At 44.6% G+C, this 21413-nt stretch overlaps 2 protein-coding genes across 2 annotated transcripts; both read right to left on the bottom strand.

The window, feature by feature from the left end:
* Positions 1-6911: 6911 nt before the first annotated feature.
* On the bottom strand, positions 6912-13929 carry LOC308360867 (doublecortin domain-containing protein 2-like; the record flags this gene model as incomplete). The annotated part of the gene is given in 11 exon segments (XM_080833043.1): positions 6912-7052; positions 8249-8335; positions 8723-8823; positions 9486-9606; positions 11641-11689; positions 12113-12262; positions 12669-12800; positions 13160-13236; positions 13439-13487; positions 13588-13898; positions 13900-13929. Coding segments are annotated over 11 exon segments (1248 nt in total).
* Positions 13930-14863: 934 nt separating this feature from the next.
* allc (allantoicase) lies at positions 14864-19529 on the bottom strand (the record flags this gene model as incomplete). The annotated part of the gene is made up of 11 exons (XM_080833415.1): positions 14864-15046; positions 15207-15334; positions 15559-15667; positions 16079-16152; positions 16480-16635; positions 16829-16961; positions 17463-17542; positions 18784-18903; positions 19042-19129; positions 19248-19298; positions 19440-19529. 11 exons carry the CDS (start codon positions 19527-19529, stop codon positions 14864-14866), a joined length of 1212 nt encoding a protein of 403 aa, XP_080689541.1.
* Between the last annotated feature and the right edge of the window lie 1884 nt (positions 19530-21413).

The raw sequence follows: 21413 nt of genomic DNA, 5'->3' as shown, positions 1-21413 counted from the left end.
CTCTTTCATGAGGGACTCTTTAGTCTCCGACCAAAGTATATTTCTGAGACTTCAGAGTAGAAAGACTCAGCTCAGAAAGACACACACACACACACACACACAGAGTTCCTGAGACACATAGACATATATACAGACTCACACACACAGACAGAGTTCCTGAGACACATAGACATATATAAACTGACTCTCACACACACACACACACAGATTCAATCCTTGCCAGCCTGTCACAGAAGCTGTCCACTAAAGGGTCCCTGCCTGACCACGTGATCTACCTTGAACCTTATGTGCAGAGTAGAAAGAATGGAGAGTTTCTGTGCAAGCCGCTGGACTACTGAGCAAGGCACGGCCATATTTGTTCTCACAGCCATAAGGGTGAGAAGGTAGAGGCTGGGGTGTTTATTTGTCCTACCCTTACACAGTGCTTGGGGCCAAGATGTTTTTTTTGCTTCCTGTGTCCATTTCCACCCTGAGTCATCTTTTAGAGTGTTGCCTCACCCCTGAAATGGATCCTCACCAGCTATGGGAGCCCACATGCATCGAGCCTACTTCCTCTCTCGAATGCTGATCCTGCCTGCTAAAAATAAGACAGGAGTGGAGCAGAGCAGCTCTGTTGGTGACTGGCGGAGGTGATGGATGGGGGTAATGCAGTATCCTAAGCCCCTTGGCCACCCATTCCAAAATCCTCTGCAGAAAGAGAGAGGAGAGATAACACAGCCAGTAATAACACAAGCAGGGTCTTTGCTGTATGACACCACCACTGTTTTGACAGCAAGCTGTCATCAGTAAAGCCTATGTACATGGTCAGCTGTGGCTCAGTTTAAATTGGATAATTCTGTTCACCAGTGCAGGTACTTTGTTAATGGCATTGTGACAATGCAAACACATTCAGTTGAAGGCTGTTTAAACCTGGGAGGGGTAGGAATTTGTGCGGAGATCAGTGTGTGTGTGTGTGTGAGGGGGCGGGGGGTGGTGTGCAGGGACTTAATTGCTGTAATTTAGTGCTTGAATGGCTTGGGCCAGACCACCTGACAAACGTGTTCTCTCAACCACCATCACCACCACCATCCCCCCCCCCTCCTGACCCTGACACTGTGCAGATGCCTCGCCTTGAAGGTCGGAGGTCATGTCCAAGAGCGAGGTCTCTGATTGGAAGGGCTGACCAGGGCACAGGGGTGCACGGGTTTGAGCTTGTCCAGCTGGTCGCAGCAACCCCCCCCCCCCCCCCCCCCCCCCCCCTCCTCCTAGACGCTGTTCTATTATCAGCTGTTTTCTTTTCCCTCTTGTTCTTGTTTCTGAAAGAGGTCACTGTGGCCATACCACCCATCACGAGAACCCCACTGCCTCTGCTTGCCCTAGTTTAGTCTACAGGGGAGGGGAAGCAGGAAGCTCGCAGGGACTGAGTGGGTTACTTTTCACTGGAGATTTCTGATGTTGTTGTTCCCAGCCGTAATCATATTGCCAGTCCAAGTATTTCCGTGGTTCTTGAAGAACTTGGACTAAGAACATAGCTAAGAACTTATTACAATTCACAACATTACCTCATCGTTTTTTTTTAATCATCTGCATTACACATACATTTTGGAATGTGTTGCATTACATAATTAATTGTCTAATTTAATTTGTAAAGCAATTTGTAACAATACAAGGTTTACGAAAGGGGCTCATTGAACTAATACATTAAGAAAATACCTGAATGTTTCTGTCATTTCTTGGAGATGTACTTAGATTACCTTCAACATTTATTTTCCACATTAAAACCCTTTGAGGACTGGCTGGACTGTGCATTAAGGGTGCACATGTTTCTGTTCAAGTCCTGGAGGCTTGTGGAGCATACCTGACGCCTGATTACTCGCCAATCACAGGAGTCATCCATACTTCAGCCACCGTAATTGTGTGTCTGTGTGTGTGTGTGTGTGTGTGTGTGTTTGTGTGCCACCGTAAGAGAGGCCATGCCTCAGCTTCCTTGTCTGGGGCGTCCCCAGAGAGAGTCATTGACATCAGAACAATACCTCACGGCGGCAGTGCCTTCTCCTCACACAATTAAATGGAGCTGTGCTTATGAGGCTTGTGTGTATGTGTGTGTGTGTGTGTTGTGTGTGTGTGTGTGTTTGTGAGAGTAGTGTCGTGTGTATGTGTGTGTGTGTATGTGTGTGTCGTGTGTATGTGTGTGTGTGTGTGTGTGTGTGTGTGTGTGTGTGTGTGTGTGTGTGTGTGTGTGTGTGTGTGTGTGTGTGTGTGTGTGTGTGTGTGTGTTGTGTGTAGTATGTCAGAGGCTACAGCCACTCCGAGGCCCTGTATGTTTGGACACCTGTTGGCCTTTGCCTCCTCCAACAGAGAGGGCTTTATGAAGCATTGTGAGAGACTGGCCACCCACAGGGCAGAGAGGGACGGCAGCTTAAGGAAGCCAAGCCTCTCAAGGACGTCTGGATCACGGAAGAACAAGCCCCCCCCCCCCCCCCCCCCCCCCGGTGTTCATCCAGAAAACCTTCTAGTGTGCTTCTCCTCCAACTCATTCTAATCTACCCCCCCCCCCCCCCCCCCCCCCCAAAAAAAGAAAAGAGTTTGCAGGGGATCTGTTTGAATTGGCACGCAACTGAGTCCTGTCAATCAGAATTTAAATCCTGATGGAAAGGCAAATTCGGATGGAGAGAAGGAGAGTGAGAGAAAGGAGAGACTGATAGAGAGACAGAGGGAAAACAGAGGAGATTTGAGAGTCTTCTGTTGTGAGCCTGTGTGTCTCGAGAGGGGGTTGCCTTAATACTTAATGAAGTTAACCAAATGGAGCCTGTCTGGTTGCAGAGGAATACAAATAAGTTGTGAGGCTAATTGTGTCTGAGTGTGTGTGTATGGATGAGAAATATGTGAGTGTGTTCGTGTGTGTGTGTGAATGTGTGCAACAAAAAAAGTACACACGATTTTCATAAACATTTACTCACACACACATACACCAACACTATCCAACACACACAAAGTCACACACACACACACACACACACACACACACACACACACACCAGTCTAAGCACCTCCCCCAGTCCTGTTCTCTCCGTTCCACCAACAAGGTGAACTTTAACGAGGGGAGTGCAAGTGTGTGTGAGTGTGAGTCAGAGATTTGAGAAAGTGTGAGAAAGCACTTGAGTAGGTGTGTGTGAGATTTGGCAACGTTTGAGTGGTAATAGGACTGGATTGCTTGAGCAATGCTAACACTTTTTTTATTTAGCATCAAATCTGATGTCACAAGGCAACACTGATGAGTGTCCTCGCTGAAGTTTCGGTTTAAATTCATACTTGTATTTATTTATTTATTTTATATTCATACTTTAGAAAGAAAAGGCCATTACGCTGCGTTAAAAGTCAAATGTGAACGGAGTGAATGTCATATTTAACATCTCAAATATCCGTATCTCACTTTCTCTACTTCTCAAACACACACACACACACCAAATGGGTAAACAGTGCTGTTTAGAAAGAGAGAGAGTGAGTCAGAAAGTTACTGACAGCAGAACAGAACGAGATCAAAGGAAAGGGAGTTATGACATGGCTGCACATATCTCCTCTCCTGTGTTGTGAGACGGTTTTATGAGAGATAAGTGATGAGATGTCAGCAGAGTGCCTCTTACACACACACACGCACGCGCACACACACGCACGCACACACACACACACACGCACGCACACACGCACGCACGCACACACACACACACACAGAAACTATGCTGCTGGGTCAGTGTGGTCATCTTTGGCCCCCCGGGCTACCTTGGTGGCCAAGTAGGATCAGATAACTCTTAACACACACAAACACACACACAGGCAGCGGGAAAGGGTCATGCTTTTATACACACACACACACACACTATAGAACTGCAATGACGTCATTTAACACATATCCACAAAAACCTGTACTGCGAGCAGCATATATTGCACATCCAAGCACACAGAGGAGACACACACACACACCAGTGCCCTGACTGGGGCAGGGATCTTATAAATCAGATCATAAAAATATATCTTCTCATAAACCAGCAGAACGAGAGGGGCTGAGATGGAATGATGTAATTCACTCAAGGCTTTTCCTGACCACAACCATGAGCAGCCATCATAAATTTAAGGTTTCTTATGGAATTATCTGTGTGTGTGTGTGTGTGTGTGTGTATGTGTGCGTGTGTTCCTGACAGTTTCATTGGCATATGTTTTATGCCGGCTGTCTGCTGTTGTTATATCTCTCCTGTTGTTTGAGAGGTGGAGGACAGCGTGTGATGGCTGGAGGGGTTTCCACTCCCACTTTGTCCAGGGCTACAAAGACATAGGACAGTGTACACGGCCAGCATAAGAATCAGAATAATTATTATTTTAAATGAAAAACACACGCTTTTATACTAACCAGAAAGCCTACATCATTCTCATGCAAGTTAGTGTCTGCCTGCTTGACCTGTCTACTCACTCTTGTGTCGCATACTGTGGATATGTGTGGGGGTGTGTATTGAGACCAAATGTGTTGGTGCGATGGGGTGGGAGATTGAGAGTGAGCGATCGTGAACGCATGTATTTGGGAGAGGGTGGGAGCGACCGTGAGCGCATGTATGTGGGAGAGAGGGTGGGAGCGATCGTGAGTGTATGTATGTGGGAGAGGGGTGTGAGCGATAGTGAGTGTATGTATGTTGGAGAGAAGGTGGGTGTGATCAGATTATGTGGTTGTTTCAAGAGCCCTGCAGAGGTGATGGCCTTGACTCTATTTCATCTCACCCAGTTTATGGAGATTAGGCTTTTGATCTCCATACTATTTCCATTTGAGTTTATTATCATAGTATTACAGGGTAGTTTATGGTGCGTCGTCATTGGAGTATACAGTAATTTATAGCATAATATCATGGTTTATAATACTCTAGATTAACACAGAGCAACTTCTGTCATTCACAGTATAACTGGCATGTTGATGACATTGCTTCCTCCATATAACACGCCAAGGACAAATAAACAAACAAACAAAAAATGCTGTATAGATTTTACTTACTTCTTTCATTTCAGGTTTCTCCCCAGTAATTAAACTGCAAGTGTGGAAATGCTTACCAGTGCACACACACACACACACACACACACACACACACCACATTTCCAGTGCAGTTCATGAGTGTCAAGGCAGGACTAATTTCCAGTGCAGTTCATGAGTGTCAAGGCAGGATTAGGAATAGAACTAAACGCAGCAAGCTCACTAAGAACTGCTGCCTCTGCCACACGGTCATGCCTTATTAACACCACCTCTTACAAACAAACAAACAAACAAAACAAACAAACGTAAAGTCAATATATCTCCAGTGCTGAGATGTGGACTAGGCTACTGCCTGGACTGTTCTCTCCGTCTCATCTCGGGCATTAGATAGATTGATACACTTTTATTAATCCCGTGAGGGAAATTCAATTGTCAAAGCAACAAGGTAGGAATAGGATTCAAGTATATACATAAACATAAAAAATATATATATAAAAATTAGTGTATCTCAGCATTTCCATGTATTTTTAGAACAATAAAATAAAACACTGGAAGAGCTCTACAAAGAAATGATCAACAAACCATTCTTAATATGGTTCCTCCACAGAAATAACAAAACACGGCCTGATGGAATGCTCTTTTATTGATGATGCAAGTTCCCGTTTTCTTCTTCAAGTTGCTCTGGAAGTGGGTTGGCGTGATAGGCACTTTAGAGAACAAATGGTGAAAGAACTGATGTTTTTATTTACAGTCCATGCTAAAATACACACATGGTGCTGTGGTCTGACACTGCATGCTCAGAAACCGAGTCTGGGAATCCAGTACCTGTGAAAGATGAAGCACGATTAGCATTAAATATCTGCACTGTTTGAAGCAAGCGCTCAGTTCCAAACTGTAGTAGCCTGGCACAATGTAGAGGCAAGCTCCAGCATACACTATAAGTAGTAAGCATATGGCTACAAACAGGTAAGCCTATTTTAAGTAGTAAGCATGTGTCTACAAAAAGGTAATCCTACTTTTAGTAGTTAGCATGTGTCTACAAACAGGTAAGCCTACTTTAAGTAGTTAGCATGTATCTGCAAACAGTAAAGCCTACTTTAAGTAGTCAGCATGTGTCTACAAACAGGTAAGCCTACTTTAAGTAGTTAGCATGTGTCTACATACAGGTAAGCCTACTTTAAGTAGTTAGCATGTGTCTACAAACAGGTAAGCCTACTTTAAGTAGTTAGCATGTGTCTGCACACAGGTAAGCCTACTTTAAGTAGTGGCCTAAGCATGTGTGTACAAACAGGAAAGCCTACTTTAAGTAGTTAGCATGTGTCTGCAAACAGGTAAGACTACTTTAAGAAGTTAGCATATGTCTACAATTAGTAAGCCTACTTTGAGTAGTTAGCATTTGTCTACAAACAGGTAAGCCAACTTTGAGTAGTTAGCATGTGTCTAAAAACAAGTAAGCCTACTTTAAGTAGTTAGCATGTGTGTACAAACAGGTAAGCCTATTTTAGGTAGTTAACATGTCTACAAACAAGTTGTTCAGTGCATTGAAGCCCCTGACATCTCTGTCCATTTGCAATTTATTTCCCCAATAGGTGGAACTGACAAACTCCTAACACTGGTAACACCTAGGTAACACAGGTATAGACTTGAAAACAGTCACCTGTGACACGAGCTGCACTGTTCTCAGGTCAGTCTGATGTTGCCCTAGCCTAGGTAACACAGGTATAGACTTGAAAACAGTCACCTGTAAGACGCGCTGCACTGTTCTCAGGTCAGTCTGATAGTGTCGTAGCCTAGGTAACACAGGTATAGACTTGAAAACAGTCACCTGTGACACGAGCTGCACTGTTCTCAGGTCAGTCTGACTGGTGCCCTAGCCTAGGTAACACAGGTATAGACTTGAAAACATTCACCTGTTCTCAGGTCAGTCTGACTGTGCTGAAGGAGAGGGATCTAGGCTGGGGAGTGAGGTCAGGTGGGTGGAGTCTATGCTTGGGAGAGACAGGTGTACATTGGGCGCTGCGATACGTGTGAGGCGTCCGCTTGAGGCCGTCTCCTCGGCAACCTGTGTGCAAGAGAGAAATATGTGTTCAGTGCGCAGTGGTGCTTAGGTGAGACTGTGTGCTTGTTGAACAGACAGTTCTGTCAAACATTAGTAGGGATAGGTGCGCTCTACTTCAAAAACAAAAATGCGTTTTCGGGTGCGAGGAAAAGAATGTTAACTTTGAGTAGAATAAAACCACACTCTCAAGCTTTTCCAGACGCGTTTCGGCCTAAGCCATCGTCAGTTCTGTCAGACAGACATCATTTACAGCAGGGTTTCCCAACCCATGGGCCGCGGAGCACTATCCATTGGGCCGCGAAAATGTTTCAGATTTGTTTCCCTCCCCCCACAAATTTTCCACGAAGAACTGATTTTAAATTGATAACAAAATGAATTATGCATGTCAAAGTTAACACGTGAATCTATGAGATTATTGTGGCCGGGATTAATGTGATAGAATGTTTTAACGCAACTTTCTCTTCATAATTCAAATTAATGGATTATAGATTCAATTAGCCTAATGGAATATAGATTCGCTAAAATAAGCGGGGTGTCCCCGACCTGTTACAAATACGAAAAGTTGGGCCTCGGAGTCGAAAAAGGTTGGGAACCCCTGGTATACAGGACTTTGCTGGATGAACAGACAGTTCTGTCAGACAGACATCGTTTTCATGAACATATCACAGGGGCTATTTGTTTCACTGATGAAGACTTTAGAAGATTTTACACACACCACGAGAGTTATAACTAGGACCTTTCAGTGTAAAGGGTGTGTGTTTGTGTGTGTGTGTGTGTGCGTGTTTGTGTGTGCATGTGTAGAGAGGTGCCGACCTTTGAAATTGGTGAGGAGGCTTCACTAGAACATGTTGCTGGGTCAGTCATGTCACATTTCTCCTCCTCAACTTCACTGGCCTCAATCTGAGAATCACACACACACACACACACACACACACACACACACACACACACATCACTCTAATTGTTCAATAAAACAAATTAAGAATGTGATAGAGATGTTTGTACACAGAAATATAAGCACTTCTAACATGACAGACACCCAAATCCCTTTTGTGTAAACACAATTATACACACATCTGGTCACTCCTGATCTATTGACAACACTAACCTCTGAAGATTGGACAACAACAGCCCAGATATACAGGTGTGTAAGGATGTGTGTGTGTAAGGATGTGCGTGTTTAGGAGGCATGGGCTGACCTTTGAACTGCGTAGGCAGGATCTTCTGTGACGCTGTGTTTGCTCAGTCATCTCACATTGCTCCTCCTCAACCACTCTGGCTTCCATCTGAGAAAACATGACACACACACACACACACACACACACACACACACACACACACACACACATAACACATGACACACATAAACACTTCGCAAAAGTAAACTTACAAAGATAGCCTTACACAGATACACACACACACACACACACACACACATAAACACACACAGACACACACAAACACTTCACAAAAGTAAACACACACACACACACACAGAGAGAAACCAATACTCCACACTCATCTAAAAACCACATCTCTCATCATCACATGAAGTCATGAACATACACAGCTTTCAAATATCCATTCACACAAATGAAATAACAAACGTTACAGACAAAATGAAATAAAACAAACACACACACACACACACACACACACACAGCTGGCCTCACCTGATCAATGGGCAGCTCCATCTGCACGTGTCTGCCATCCTGCACCTCCGCGGCTCCTGACGTCTCTCTACGTGAGTCTTTCGCTCTGAACACACTGCTGCCTGTGGAAGATTCCGGACACTGAGACCCTCCGCCACTAACGGACCACCCAGACAACCAACAACTTAGCTGTCGGCCCGGCCCAGCGTCTGCTCCCACCTCAGCTTCTCCTGCAGCTACGTGCCCAACCCCCGACCCCCAGCCTGACCGCCACCTCTGCTCTTACACTAATCAATCAGCCCGATCGCGCCGGTCATTAATCAATCAGCCCGATCACATCACACATTCTAACCCCGAACCACTCATGGCCCACGGGGGTCCCCCAGGTGCAGAGCGAACGAGGCCCAGGGAGGCCCCCACATTACTGATGGCCGGAGTCGGAGGAGCCTCATTCTCTGGTGCATAAAGTCAATAAGGTGTCAATGAACGTTTAGGCAGCAATTACATGTGCAGACACACCAGCTGTCTGCAGTGGTTTAGGCTGTGAGGTGTACTGTTGCCATGTGTGCACCTAGGCTTGTCTCTGTTGATCGGATAGTTATGGATGATGCTAAACTCAGTAGACGTAAATAGCTTGGGTTTAATCTGGAATGTTTCTCAATGCACATGTGTCGCATGAATGTAGGCATGCATTCACTAGACGCAAGTGTGTGTGCGTGTTGGTTTGTGTGCGTGCGTGCGTGCGTGTGCGTGTGTGTGTGTGTGTGCGTGTGGTGTGTGTCACCTCTTGGGGAAAGCTGGGGCTCTGTTTTAGAGCGTCCTGTCTTGGGCTTAGAGACTTCTTGAGTCCTCTTGTCTGGCTTGGCATAGAACAGAGAGTTTCCATAGAAATTGGGGTCTGCAAACTACACACACACATCCACACACACACCCCCACACAAACACACACACATTTACACACACACACACACACACACACACACACACACACACACACAATACACACATACATACACACACACACAAATGACTGATCACACAGGCAGTCTCACTAGAATACCTACAGTATGTTGAATGTAATTGACTATATGGAACATTTCTAAAACCAATCAAACAAATCTCATTGCTCTTCACTCTACTCATGAATTGAATTACAAAACATATTTGTACTGATGAAGTGTTTGTTTATTAGTTCATCAGATTCTTTGTTATCACATTTATTAGACAATGCATCCAGAAGATTAGTAAACTGATGTGTATAATTATAAACATTATTCAACATAATTATAACATATTAGTAAATCCATGTATAACCTAAATGACAGCAAACACTAAGGTTAAGTCTGAAAGTCTATATGTGTGCTTGTCATAGTGTGTGTATGTGTGTGGTGTGTGCGTGTGCTTGGAATAGTGTATGTGTGTGTGTGTGTGTGTGTGCTTGTATAAGTGTATGTGTGTGTTTTTTTGTGAACTCAGTTGTTCGCCATGTTCCTCTGAGACTCCGCCATTGAGCGAGACACACACACACACACACACACACACACACACACACACACACACACACACACACACACACTGAGCGAGACAAGTCCTGGCCATCAGAGAATCAATCTGTGGTGCAGCAAACTAATCACATAATGCTGCTGCAGCGAAGACATGAGCCTCCAGCAGCCACACAATCACACATGAACAAGCACCTACTGGCAAGGGAGAGGACATGCAGCCAGCTGTCTGCTAAGGATCTGAATAAATGTGTATTGATGTAGAAGGAGAAAGTGTTGTGTTGTGTTGTGTGTATTCAAACAAGTGTTTAACGCAGCTCTCCTTTAAACTGACCAACGATAGTGACTTTAGCCTGTGCCAAAGAACAGAACAGTGCTCTACAAGAGCTGGAAAAGTATTCCGGAACATAAATGTAACAATCTGAAATTCCGAGGGGTATTCAAGGAGAACTCTCTGTGGATGGCAAGCGGCAGCTATCAGGAGGCAACAGCACGCTCTGGCCATAAGCGTTTACCTCGTGTAGGTCAAATGGAGAGATTGTACAATCCATGTCGCCCCCCTCTGGTGAAGACTGGAAAAGCATCTTCAAAATTCACGGAAATCAAACAGCAGGGGGACACTCAACAGAGCGGGCAGGGCTCTCCACGTGGTGCACACTATTTCTAACCAGTGCTTAGCAACCCCAGTACCACAGGAACAAGTAACCTGTACCTAAACACATGTCAATGGGCCAATGATGAATACTGACAATGTTATTAACTACAATCCCCAGGATGCAACACTAGATCAGCCTCTATGTTGTATAGGAGACATAATAATGGGTATCTAGATAAAGCAATGCCAATCAGATGTCAATCATATGGTGACACATTCCTAATCTGTGCCAGGCATTAAGTGTGTGGGGACAACTCCATGGATCAAAGTTGTTGCTGCAGAGTAATGATGTGTATGGTGTTCTCCTTTACAGCCATACCCAGCGTTCACACCCGGCACGACTGGTTCCACGCCACACAGACATATGTAATCATTTCACAATTTAACACTTTAAATATTTTAACAAGTACTTATGTCTGTTGGACTTGAACCATACACATGATAAGTGGCTAGTCATCACAGCATATGTCAAAATTCCTGTTAATACGATTGGCTCAAAAGACACAAATTCAACGGTACACCCACAAATGAATATGAAGTTTCACCCGTTCCACAAAGGCTACCCAACTCTAGCGGCCTTTGAGTGCATACATGCCATACATACATTCCTCTCGACTCTTCCATTTGCAGACTATCATTACATCATACACGTAACACACAGCGCTGAAATGAGGGCCCAGAGTGTCCCTCTGATATATTTACATGAGAAATCTGACTCATGACCGATTTATCTGCTAAGAAACATGTCTCATCTCGTACACGTGCTGTTTAAGAGAACTTACCAAATCTCGATTGGTCTTCCCCTTCCTAGGCGCAGGAGGAAGCAAATCACTGTGGTTCCGGGCAAACAGACAGAAAAATGGGAGGGAGACAGAGAGCGGATTAGGAAGAGACTTTGACAACCGGAATGAGCAGGAAACTTTGAACAACAACAAAAAACACTGGTGTGAAGTCATGTTCAAGGGTCTATGCATTACCTCCTTCTGATAGAAAGATATCATACGTTATATGTTGTATGTTTTATTGTTAAATTTATTTATTTATTTATTTGGTAAATGTTACTTGTTATCTGTATGACGTCTACTGCGTAGATGATGATGCTGGCCAAGTCTTAAGAAATTTGCTGTGCTGAAGCAATTTGGTGCATGCAACAATAAACACTTTGACTTTGACTTGAAATGACCATGCTACCTGGCTATGCTGTCTGACCACTCTAGCTGGTCTGAGAGGGACAGGCCTGCTGAGGAAACTCACCCCAAACTGCCCCTGTGCACGATGTTCTTCCTGGGCACCCAATGGAAGTAGGGTAGCAGACGGAACCGTTCCATGCCCACAGCCACATAGTACTGGTTATTCACTAGCTGCCTAGAACTGGTTATGGGAGTTCCATCCAGTCTGCATAGTCTTGAAAATAGTACACAATCCAGCATGCCCTCATAATAATCGAAATATAATTCTGAACTAACTAATCAATGTGCTGTCACTTTAGATTAACTTCATTAACATAGACTAACCCAAAAGAGCCATTTATTAATTCATTGTATTCATAAATCCAGCTTTATCCAGTTTTCAAGAAAAAAAGCTCTGTTATTTATCACTTGTTGTCAAGACTTGACCATCTGTGCCACATCCTTACTTGTGCACAGTGTTTTTTGTTGTTGTTAACTAATCAATGTGTTGTCACTTTCGATGAACTTAATTAACGTAGACCAACCCAAAAGTGCCCTTTATTAATTCATTGTATTCCTAAATCCAGCTTTTTCCAGTTTTAATTGTGAAAATATTCATCACATCTTTGCAACATCCTTACTTGTGCACAGCTCCTGTGCGAAAATGCACTTTCTCTGTTACCATGGCGAGCACCTGATCCCAGCTCATGAGGGTGTACTTTGGGAAGAGGATGCGAGCAGCAGGAACCAAGATGTCTCCGTTGGTAAACACACTACAGAACACAACACACAAACAACAAGGGCCAGCATGAGAGTACTGCTAACAGTAAAACTACACTCACTAAACCCAAGCACATGTAGGCCTATCTGATAAAAAAACAAGGAACTGTATATGGGTTGAACCTTATTTATTACAAAATGTACAATGGGTCAACTAATCTATGTTTGTAACCTACTTTGAGGATTTTCTTAGGAAGGTATTCAAGTATTATAATATTATAATATGTAACATATGAATATCGTATAAATATAATTATATTGTACAAGCCCTTCAGATAACATGTATAACCATACGTTGTGGTCTCTACACAGTGTGACTTGAGTGTTTGTGAAAGAGATTATTTGTGCTCACTTGATGGTGCAAGACTGGTACACGATTCTCTTCCAGCGAGCAGGGACATTAATTCTGCTATGGACCACTGGTTGAATCTGATCCAAACACTGAGCAACTCAGAAACATTCAGCAATATAGCAACTCAATTGAACAAGACAATGATATTAAAGGTTCTTTTGGTGATGTTGTCATTACAGAAGAAAAAAACACCTTGGACATCCGATATCAAGAAATGCAACCAATGTTTTCATACTAACACATCTGTCTCACATTTGAAGAAACATTGATTGAACTCACCACTTCCCTCGTTTTACACTGCGGTTTCTTCGTGGCTATGTTAAAGTAACTAAAAACAGTGAATGGTACAAAGAAATGCTAATAAGTACGGTCATCAGAAGTGATTGGTCACAGTGTATGACAGATTCCAAAAATTGAAAGGGACTTACTCGAGTCTTTTAAAGCGCTCAGTTCCGCCCGCAACGTATTTCTCTCCATGCTGTAGAGTATTTAAATTCAACACACGGTGACCCTCACACGGGGTGTACACGTTCCTAACAGCGCCAAAAGCAGCAGCGACCCCGCGGGTCGCCGCGTTGAGGAAGCTATCAAATGTTGCCAGCTGACGGGGATTGATCACAAACCTCTTCCCAGGGAAATAAGCGTCGCCGTTTCTATAAACCAACACTGTCTTAGTTGACAGTCGAGGATGGGAGGGCTTTCTTGCGAGTCCTGCCATTTTTGAAGAAGCTAATAACTCTTGCTTGACGTGCAAACTGATCACCCGTCATGGATTATGAAATGGGTTAATTGACAGGTGATACCCGAAGGTGTGTAAGGTAAACAGTGGTGTTGGTGTGCAGCATCATATCCGATGTCGGTACACGCGGTATCACCCGGGACTCACCTGTTATAGGGAACGTTTGATGCATCACCATGGAAGTTAGAGCATGGGGTGAGGTCACAATCATCTTCACGGATAGTTCGGAAATTCTGATAAGACTACAATATTTTAAAATATTAATTGAGTCAAATTTCGTATGAACTGTATGTTGACCCTTTGTATCACACACGTTTCCCCCTATGTTCTGTACACCACAAAACCTCTACCCAAATGTTACCATTAGAATTAAAAAGTGTGTTTTTTGATGATTTGCAATCTTCAGTCATAACTGGTTACACAAGACTATGTTAGTTAATAACAATAATATTAAAAAGACACTATACTGTACTTTACAAATAATACCGGAAATACTATTTGAATAAATAGACTATATATACTAAATACTAAATAGATTGTTATTATTAGATCAGTAGCCTATATTATGCCTTTTAGACCAACTCTAACAACAGGAGGGTTTTTTTCTGTTTCTTTCGATGGATTAATTTCAGTCATTTCAATGGACAATGTGTGACTCTTTCATCAACAGTTACTCACACACACTTCACCATGTCCCTCATGCACTTACATGAGAGCACTCTTTCTCCAAATATCTCTCACAACTGTTTAATTTTTGTAATGGGCCATTTGTGTACTGCAAAAGGGTTTGAACTAGTAGAAAATGTTCCATTTTACAGGATGAAAAGTTCAGCTAAGTTACAACTAGTAGATCAGACACATCAGTGGGTACTTCAAAGGCCTGTATTTGTGAATATGAGGCGTAACCTTCGTTATAAGATATTACAATCACCTGTAGCACACAGACACATATGCACACTGTGGATTCACAGTTTGGAGATCGGTTTTGGGGGGGTCACAGAAAGGGAAGAGAGGTCAGAGGTGATGCGTCCCCACAGCCTAAGCCTGCTGACCCCGCCGTCTGGGGCCATGACCAGGCGCACATGACTGACTGTCCCACAGTGCACCATGTTTTCCCCAGAGTACACGTGTCTGTGATGAGCCTGGAGCTGCAGGAGAGAAAGACAGTGGTTACCGTGGAGACAGAGTGACTGCGTCTGAGGTGGAACTGAAGACAAAGACCGAATGCATAGTAAAGTGCTACTTAGCAATTTGGTGTGAAGACACTGAGCATTTGGGTTATTGTCTCTGCTGGCTGCCCTTCCTCACCTTCTGTGGAGGCAGGAGCACTCTCCATCCACTAGGGGGCTCCCTCCTCCACCTGCTGCTGACACACCGCTCTTCTTCATCCTTTGTCAAACTGCACACCTCCAACCTGCAGGAGTCTGGGAAATTACCTGTGGCCAATCACAATGCATGCATAGGATGATACCATTAGTTAGTTAAGCTTTAGGATGAAACTGGATCTGATTCAGTGGTAGGGCCTTATGTGTTTGTGTGTGTGGATGTGTCAACACTGACCATCAATCAATGTCAAATGGAATGTCAGGGTGATCTGTCAGTGCATGGCAGGCGGTGATGTCTCTTCTTACCGCTGAGACTGTAACTGAACGCTCATTACCTTTGAAGTGATTGGTGTCGATCTCGATGCCGTGGATGGCTCCAGGATGGCCCAGCCTAAAGATGGCCCACTCAGAGCCAGGCACCTGAAGGATGCCCTGCCCATCCATCTGTGGACATCCCGCCCCAACATTAACAGATCACTTTCCTCAATCAACAGACCATTGCACGTTAGTCAACAGACTTTAGAGTTTTAGAGACACAATGATCCAAACTTCATTTATTTTTAGGTACTGCTATCATCTTATGTACATCAAAAGACAGACCAGATGCTAATCAACAGAATAGTTAGTCACCCCTGATGTGTAGGTATGTGTGTGTGAGTGAGAGAGAGAGAGAGAATGAGTGCAGGAGAGAGAGGAGAGAGAGAGAGAGAGAATGAGTGCAGGAGAGAGAGAGAGAGAGTGAATGAGTGCAGGAGAGAGAGAGGAGAGAGAGAATGAGTGCAAGAGAGAGAGCAAAGAAAGAAAGAGAGAGACTGTGTTCCACAGTAATATTAAGAAGATGAAGAGCCTGCTCACCTTCAGCACGGCGGGTCGGTCCAGCCTCCTGGCCGTCTCCCATCCATCCCCCATGTTGGGTGCTCGGCCCAAACCTGTAAGGCACCAACATTCCCCTTTGCTCTCAATCCTGCCAGTTGTTTTTTTTCCAAAAGGGCAGAGTTCATTTTTATCCCCCTGCTAGTTAAGTTACAAAGGTTGAGATTTTTTCATAAACACTGTGATCCCGTCCCAGATCCAACCTGTAACACCTTGATGGGATCTGGAACTAGGCAAAGCAGATCATGGCTGGTTGAGCAGAGAGCTACTGATAGACGGTAAGGGGGGATAGTGGGGTTAACAGTTAGCCCTTCCCTTGAAACACTTCCAGAGCATAATATACCAATCATGATGCGTGGGAACACTTCCAGGGCATAATATACCAATCATGTTGCGTGGGTGGCCAAAGTGGGCATCACTGTAGCCAAGACACACCCCTCCGTTGACCAGTGCCACCAGGTCCACCTCGTCTTGAGACGACACGGACGACCAGTTCCTCTGTCCCACGCCATACACTCTCAATCTGGCGATGCCCCCATCTTCAGACACAGACACAAACAAAAAACACAAACACAAACATGAAGTGGGTGGATAAAAGTAAGAATTGTTCTGGAGACCGCCATGGTCTGAAACTCTTTTGCACTTTCAGTATCGCCAAACTAATAATGGTGGATAACTGCTGAGTTAGAGTATTTATAATATTAATTGAAATCACACGAGACAACCTGGTACCTGGGTACATGTTGAGTCTGACGTGCGTGACCCTTCGTGAAGAATTTAGAGGGAAGAAGTTGTGACAGGAGTCGGCATATCCTGGTTTCAGCTTTGTCACTGGAACAAGCTCCTCCCAATTCTCAGAGTGCAGCTGTCAATCACAAATGGCTGTTCACTGTCTGTGCCGTCAAACAACACCAGCTTGGCCAGTGCACCACAGTATTTGCCTATTTTATTCCATGTTGGAAACCAAACCCTTGATTTAGAGGTCAGATCATATGAATTACTCTTAATTAATTTCAGGTGAAAATCAGTGTTTGAAGAGCTTTACTTGCAAGACAGCATCACAGTAACAGTATTAGGTCAGGGTGCTTGAGGGTAAATATACTGGATTTATATAGTGCTTTTCTACTCCTGGAGCTCTAAATTTCTTTATAGATGAATGCCTCAGACATCCAGCCATTCACACACTGATGGCAGAGGCTACTATCCAACTCGCCAAGATTGGGGGTTCAGTGTCTTGCTCAAGGACACTTCGACACTTGGTGAGTATGAGATGGGATCGAACTAGCAACCTTCCGATTGCTCAAAGACTCCTCTACCCCCTGAACCACTGTCACCCACGAGGGCCACTGCTCTCCCTCACACTAACCTCAGAAGCACGTCTCAACTGCTCCTCAGAAGCAGCCATGCCGGTGCGGTCTCCCTCCAGACTCAGAGAAGGCGGCTTCTCTGCATAGACAGGAAAAACAGGAAAGTGAGACTACCACGCTATGACCACCATCAGTCACGCTTAGCATATTACAGTGGTAGTGTGATTGTTGATTGTGATGTCAGAATGTATTGAACTATTAACTATAAATGTGGATAAAGCAGTTGTAAATATATTGAATATATTTGAATATGAATTTCGACAGAGGACCAAAACTTTTTCCTCCCCACATTCCAGAACACAAACATGTGCAAACAGTGAGGCAAGAGTCATGAGAGCAGGCAGTGGCAGCTCAGAGAGGCAGAGTCATGAGAGCAGGTACTGGGGCCTCAGAGAGGAAGCGTCATAAGAGCAGGTACTGGGGCCTCAGAGAGACAGAGTCATGAGAGCAGGCAGAGTCATGAGAGCAGGCAGAGAGGCAGAGTCATGAGAGCACTGGGGCTTCAGATAGGCAGGGTCATGAGAGCAGGTACTGGGGCCTCAGAGAGACAGAGACATGAGAGCAGGTAGAGAGGCAGAGTCATGAGAGCAGGTAGAGAGGCAGGGTCATGAGAGCAGGTACTGGGGCCTCAGAGAGACAGAGACATGAGAGCAGGTAGAGAGACAGAGTCATGAGAGCAGGTAGAGAGGCAGGGTCATGAGAGCAGGTAGAGAGACAGAGTCATGAGAGCAGGTAGAGAGGCAGAGTCATGAGAGCAGGTAGAGAGGCAGGGTCATGAGAGCAGGTACTGGGGCCTCAGAGAGACAGAGTCATGAGAGCAGGTAGAGAGGCAGAGTCATGAGAGCACTGGGGCCTCAGAGAGACAGAGTCATGAGAGCACTGGGGCCTCAGAGAGGAAGCGTCATAAGAGCAGGTACTGGGGCCTCAGAGAGGAAGCGTCATAAGAGCAGGTACTGGGGCCTCAGAGAGACAGAGTCATGAGAGCAGGCAGAGTCATGAGAGCAGGCAGAGAGGCAGAGTCATGAGAGCACTGGGGCTTCAGATAGGCAGGGTCATGAGAGCAGGTAGAGAGGCAGAGTCATGAGAGCAGGTAGAGAGGCAGAGTCATGAGAGCAGGTAGAGAGGCAGAGTCATGAGAGCAGGTAGAGAGGCAGAGTCATGAGAGCAGGTAGAGAGGCAGAGTCATGAGAGCAGGTAGAGAGGCAGAGTCATGAGAGCAGGTAGAGAGGCAGAGTCATGAGAGCAGGTAGAGAGGCAGAGTCATGAGAGCAGGTAGAGAGGCAGAGTCATGAGAGCAGGTACTGGGGCCTCAGTGCGTACCCAAACAAGCAGCCTGCAGGGAGGCGGAGGGGGCGTAGTTCCCTGTGAAGAACGACGTGTCGATGTCAAGGCCATGCACCACCCCCGGCACCCCGAGCTCTATGATGCACCAATCATGCCCTGTCAGAGGTGGACAACAAATAAATGACATCTCGGGAGAGTCTGTAAAAACTCAAAACATTCAACATGAGATACGCTGATTATTTATGGCCATTTTGCATATAGCAATGAGAAAGTCAGGGTGATAAATGACTCTACCTGGAATTCTCTTCCTCCGTGATTCCCAACCATCCATCCATTTTCCAAAATCGGTAAATGCAGACGGTATAAACTCAGGGGTCTCCCTCTGCCAAATACAGCCATGTCATGGTGATATTTTAAATCAGTAAAGTAAATCAGACAAGTAGTGCCAGCTGCCTGGACCTGATTTAGTGAAAAAATGATCGATAAACTTCATACTCCACCTTCAAAAGGTTTCGAGCTGGGGCAAACCACTCATCTGTGGCAAATATCACCTAAGATAACAGACTGCACTTGAGCCAGGCATGTATTACAAGCACCCATAAACAGTGCAGTATACTAATCAAACTAACATCTCAATACTGTACTGTTCATCCATCCTGTTAAATTTAAAATGCGCTCTGATCATTTCTCACCTTCCCCCCTGCAGCTTCGCTGGCCAGGTCGTTGAACTGCAGGAAGTCTGGGACACCTGAGGATGTCTGTTGTGCTATCCTGGTTGCCATGACAAGCCGTATATCAAATGAATATGAAAAGGCCCAGTGCAAAAATCTATGGATCAGTACTTCACCGACCCACCAAACATAAAATCCAACCTCAGAGGAATCGGTTACAGCCGTTTGAGGTTGCTTACTCTGTCTGTACTGACAGTGCAGGACTAGATAGCCCTGTTTACAAACTCAAAGTTCCGAAAGGGGGCCCAGACCAAAGTTCACTTCAGAGAAATTAGCAAGTTAAAGTGACACGGTGCAATATGAAGCCTACATTTTTATTGTGTGAAGTGTCATAGAGCTATCCCAAGCCAAAACATACCAACACAAATCAACAAAAGCAGTTTAATGATGAACATAACTTCTGCCTATATGTAAGGATATCAGTGTTTGCTGGTGTGTGCAAACACAACTCAGTCTTTACACATTTTGCATTGCGAAAAAATGCTTTTGTAAAAGACCAGGTGTGTGAAATGGTGACAGTCCTCACCATGAGCTAATCCTTAGGCTGTTTGGGTTTCTACAATTACATTAGCATGATTTTTGGACCCCATGTGAAGGTGTGGTGGTCACCAGCCAATCATATACAGCCCTCAATTTGGTGTACGAGCACTGAAGCAAAGTTGGAGCTTGAGCGCCCCTTGTTGATTGGCTGGAACAGTCCACCGCTGTGCCTCTTCATTTCCCACTGATTGAGCCAGGCCTCTGCCCTTACACACCTATGCGTTGGAATGCGTCAGGGTTAACGGATCCCCATTCACTTTGAATGGGGTGTCATCCTATGCCGAACTGAATTGTGGCTCCGTTCAGTTCGGCAAAAGGATGTCACCCCATTCAAAGTGAATGGGGATCCGTTAACCCAGACGCATCAACGCATAGGTGTGACCGGGGTGTTCGGCCCAATCTCAATACCTCCCCTTACCCCTTTTCTTTCCCCTTACCCTTGAAGTTGCGCGTTCATGTGAGAGCTAGTGGTGTCTCAATACCCAATTTGATCAAGATTAAGGGGTAAGATTAAGTGGTGTATGGCCCTAGTTTTTAAGCTGATCGGAGAGCTACCTTGCTCCTCCAAGGGCTATCCCAGAGCACACAGCGAAACCAGCTTGGGAATTTTTTTTTTAAAAATGGCTGCTTGAAGCGAGGAATATTTTACATGAATAAAGCTATCTACACAACTTTTTATATGTTTATAATGACTCGGTTTGATCTGAAATCTGCTACACGAACTATGCATAGTATTGTTGGTCTTAACTGAAGCTTTCAAACGGTAGTTTTAGGTTACAATTAGCGCGTATGCCACCACTTCATTGGATTATATGGTAGCTTGCTAGGACTAGCCTGACTCCATGCATGTGTACCGATAACTTTATTATCCACGAATTACGTTTGATATCTGTGAATGACAGCACTTGCTTTGGAGACATCGAGCCGTGCTTTACATGTACCGTCCACAAAACAATTACGACAGTCTAGTTTTGTGCTCTATACAGTCGTATATATATTTGCAACCATAATTGAAACTTTTTTTAAATTGCTAGTTTCATAGCTCATACAGTCACGCATGTCTACAGATAACTTATCCGCGAACTCCGTTTGATATCTGTGAATGACAGCACTTGTTTGAAGACATCGATCTGTGCTTTACATGTACCATCCTGTATTATCCAGCGACGCCGTGAGGTACCCGAAACCGAGTGGCGTCTCATTTCATAGGGGAAAGTTTTCAGCCCTTGGCCCTTACACTTGCAAGTGCTAGGGTTAAGACAAAGACAAGACAAAGCAAAAGGGGCAAGGGGAAGAATCGAGATTCGGCCTTACTCTGGATTTTTAAATAGGACCTATTATGATCTTTTTTTAATATTCATAATTTTATTTTGGGGGTCTGCTTGAATAGATTTG

Source organism: Sprattus sprattus, assembly GCF_963457725.1.
Source record: "Sprattus sprattus genome assembly, chromosome: 2".
NCBI classification, from domain to species: domain Eukaryota; kingdom Metazoa; phylum Chordata; class Actinopteri; order Clupeiformes; family Clupeidae; genus Sprattus; species Sprattus sprattus.
The sequence above is the reverse complement of the archived record's forward strand: the minus strand, read 5'-3'. Positions and strand labels throughout refer to the sequence as shown.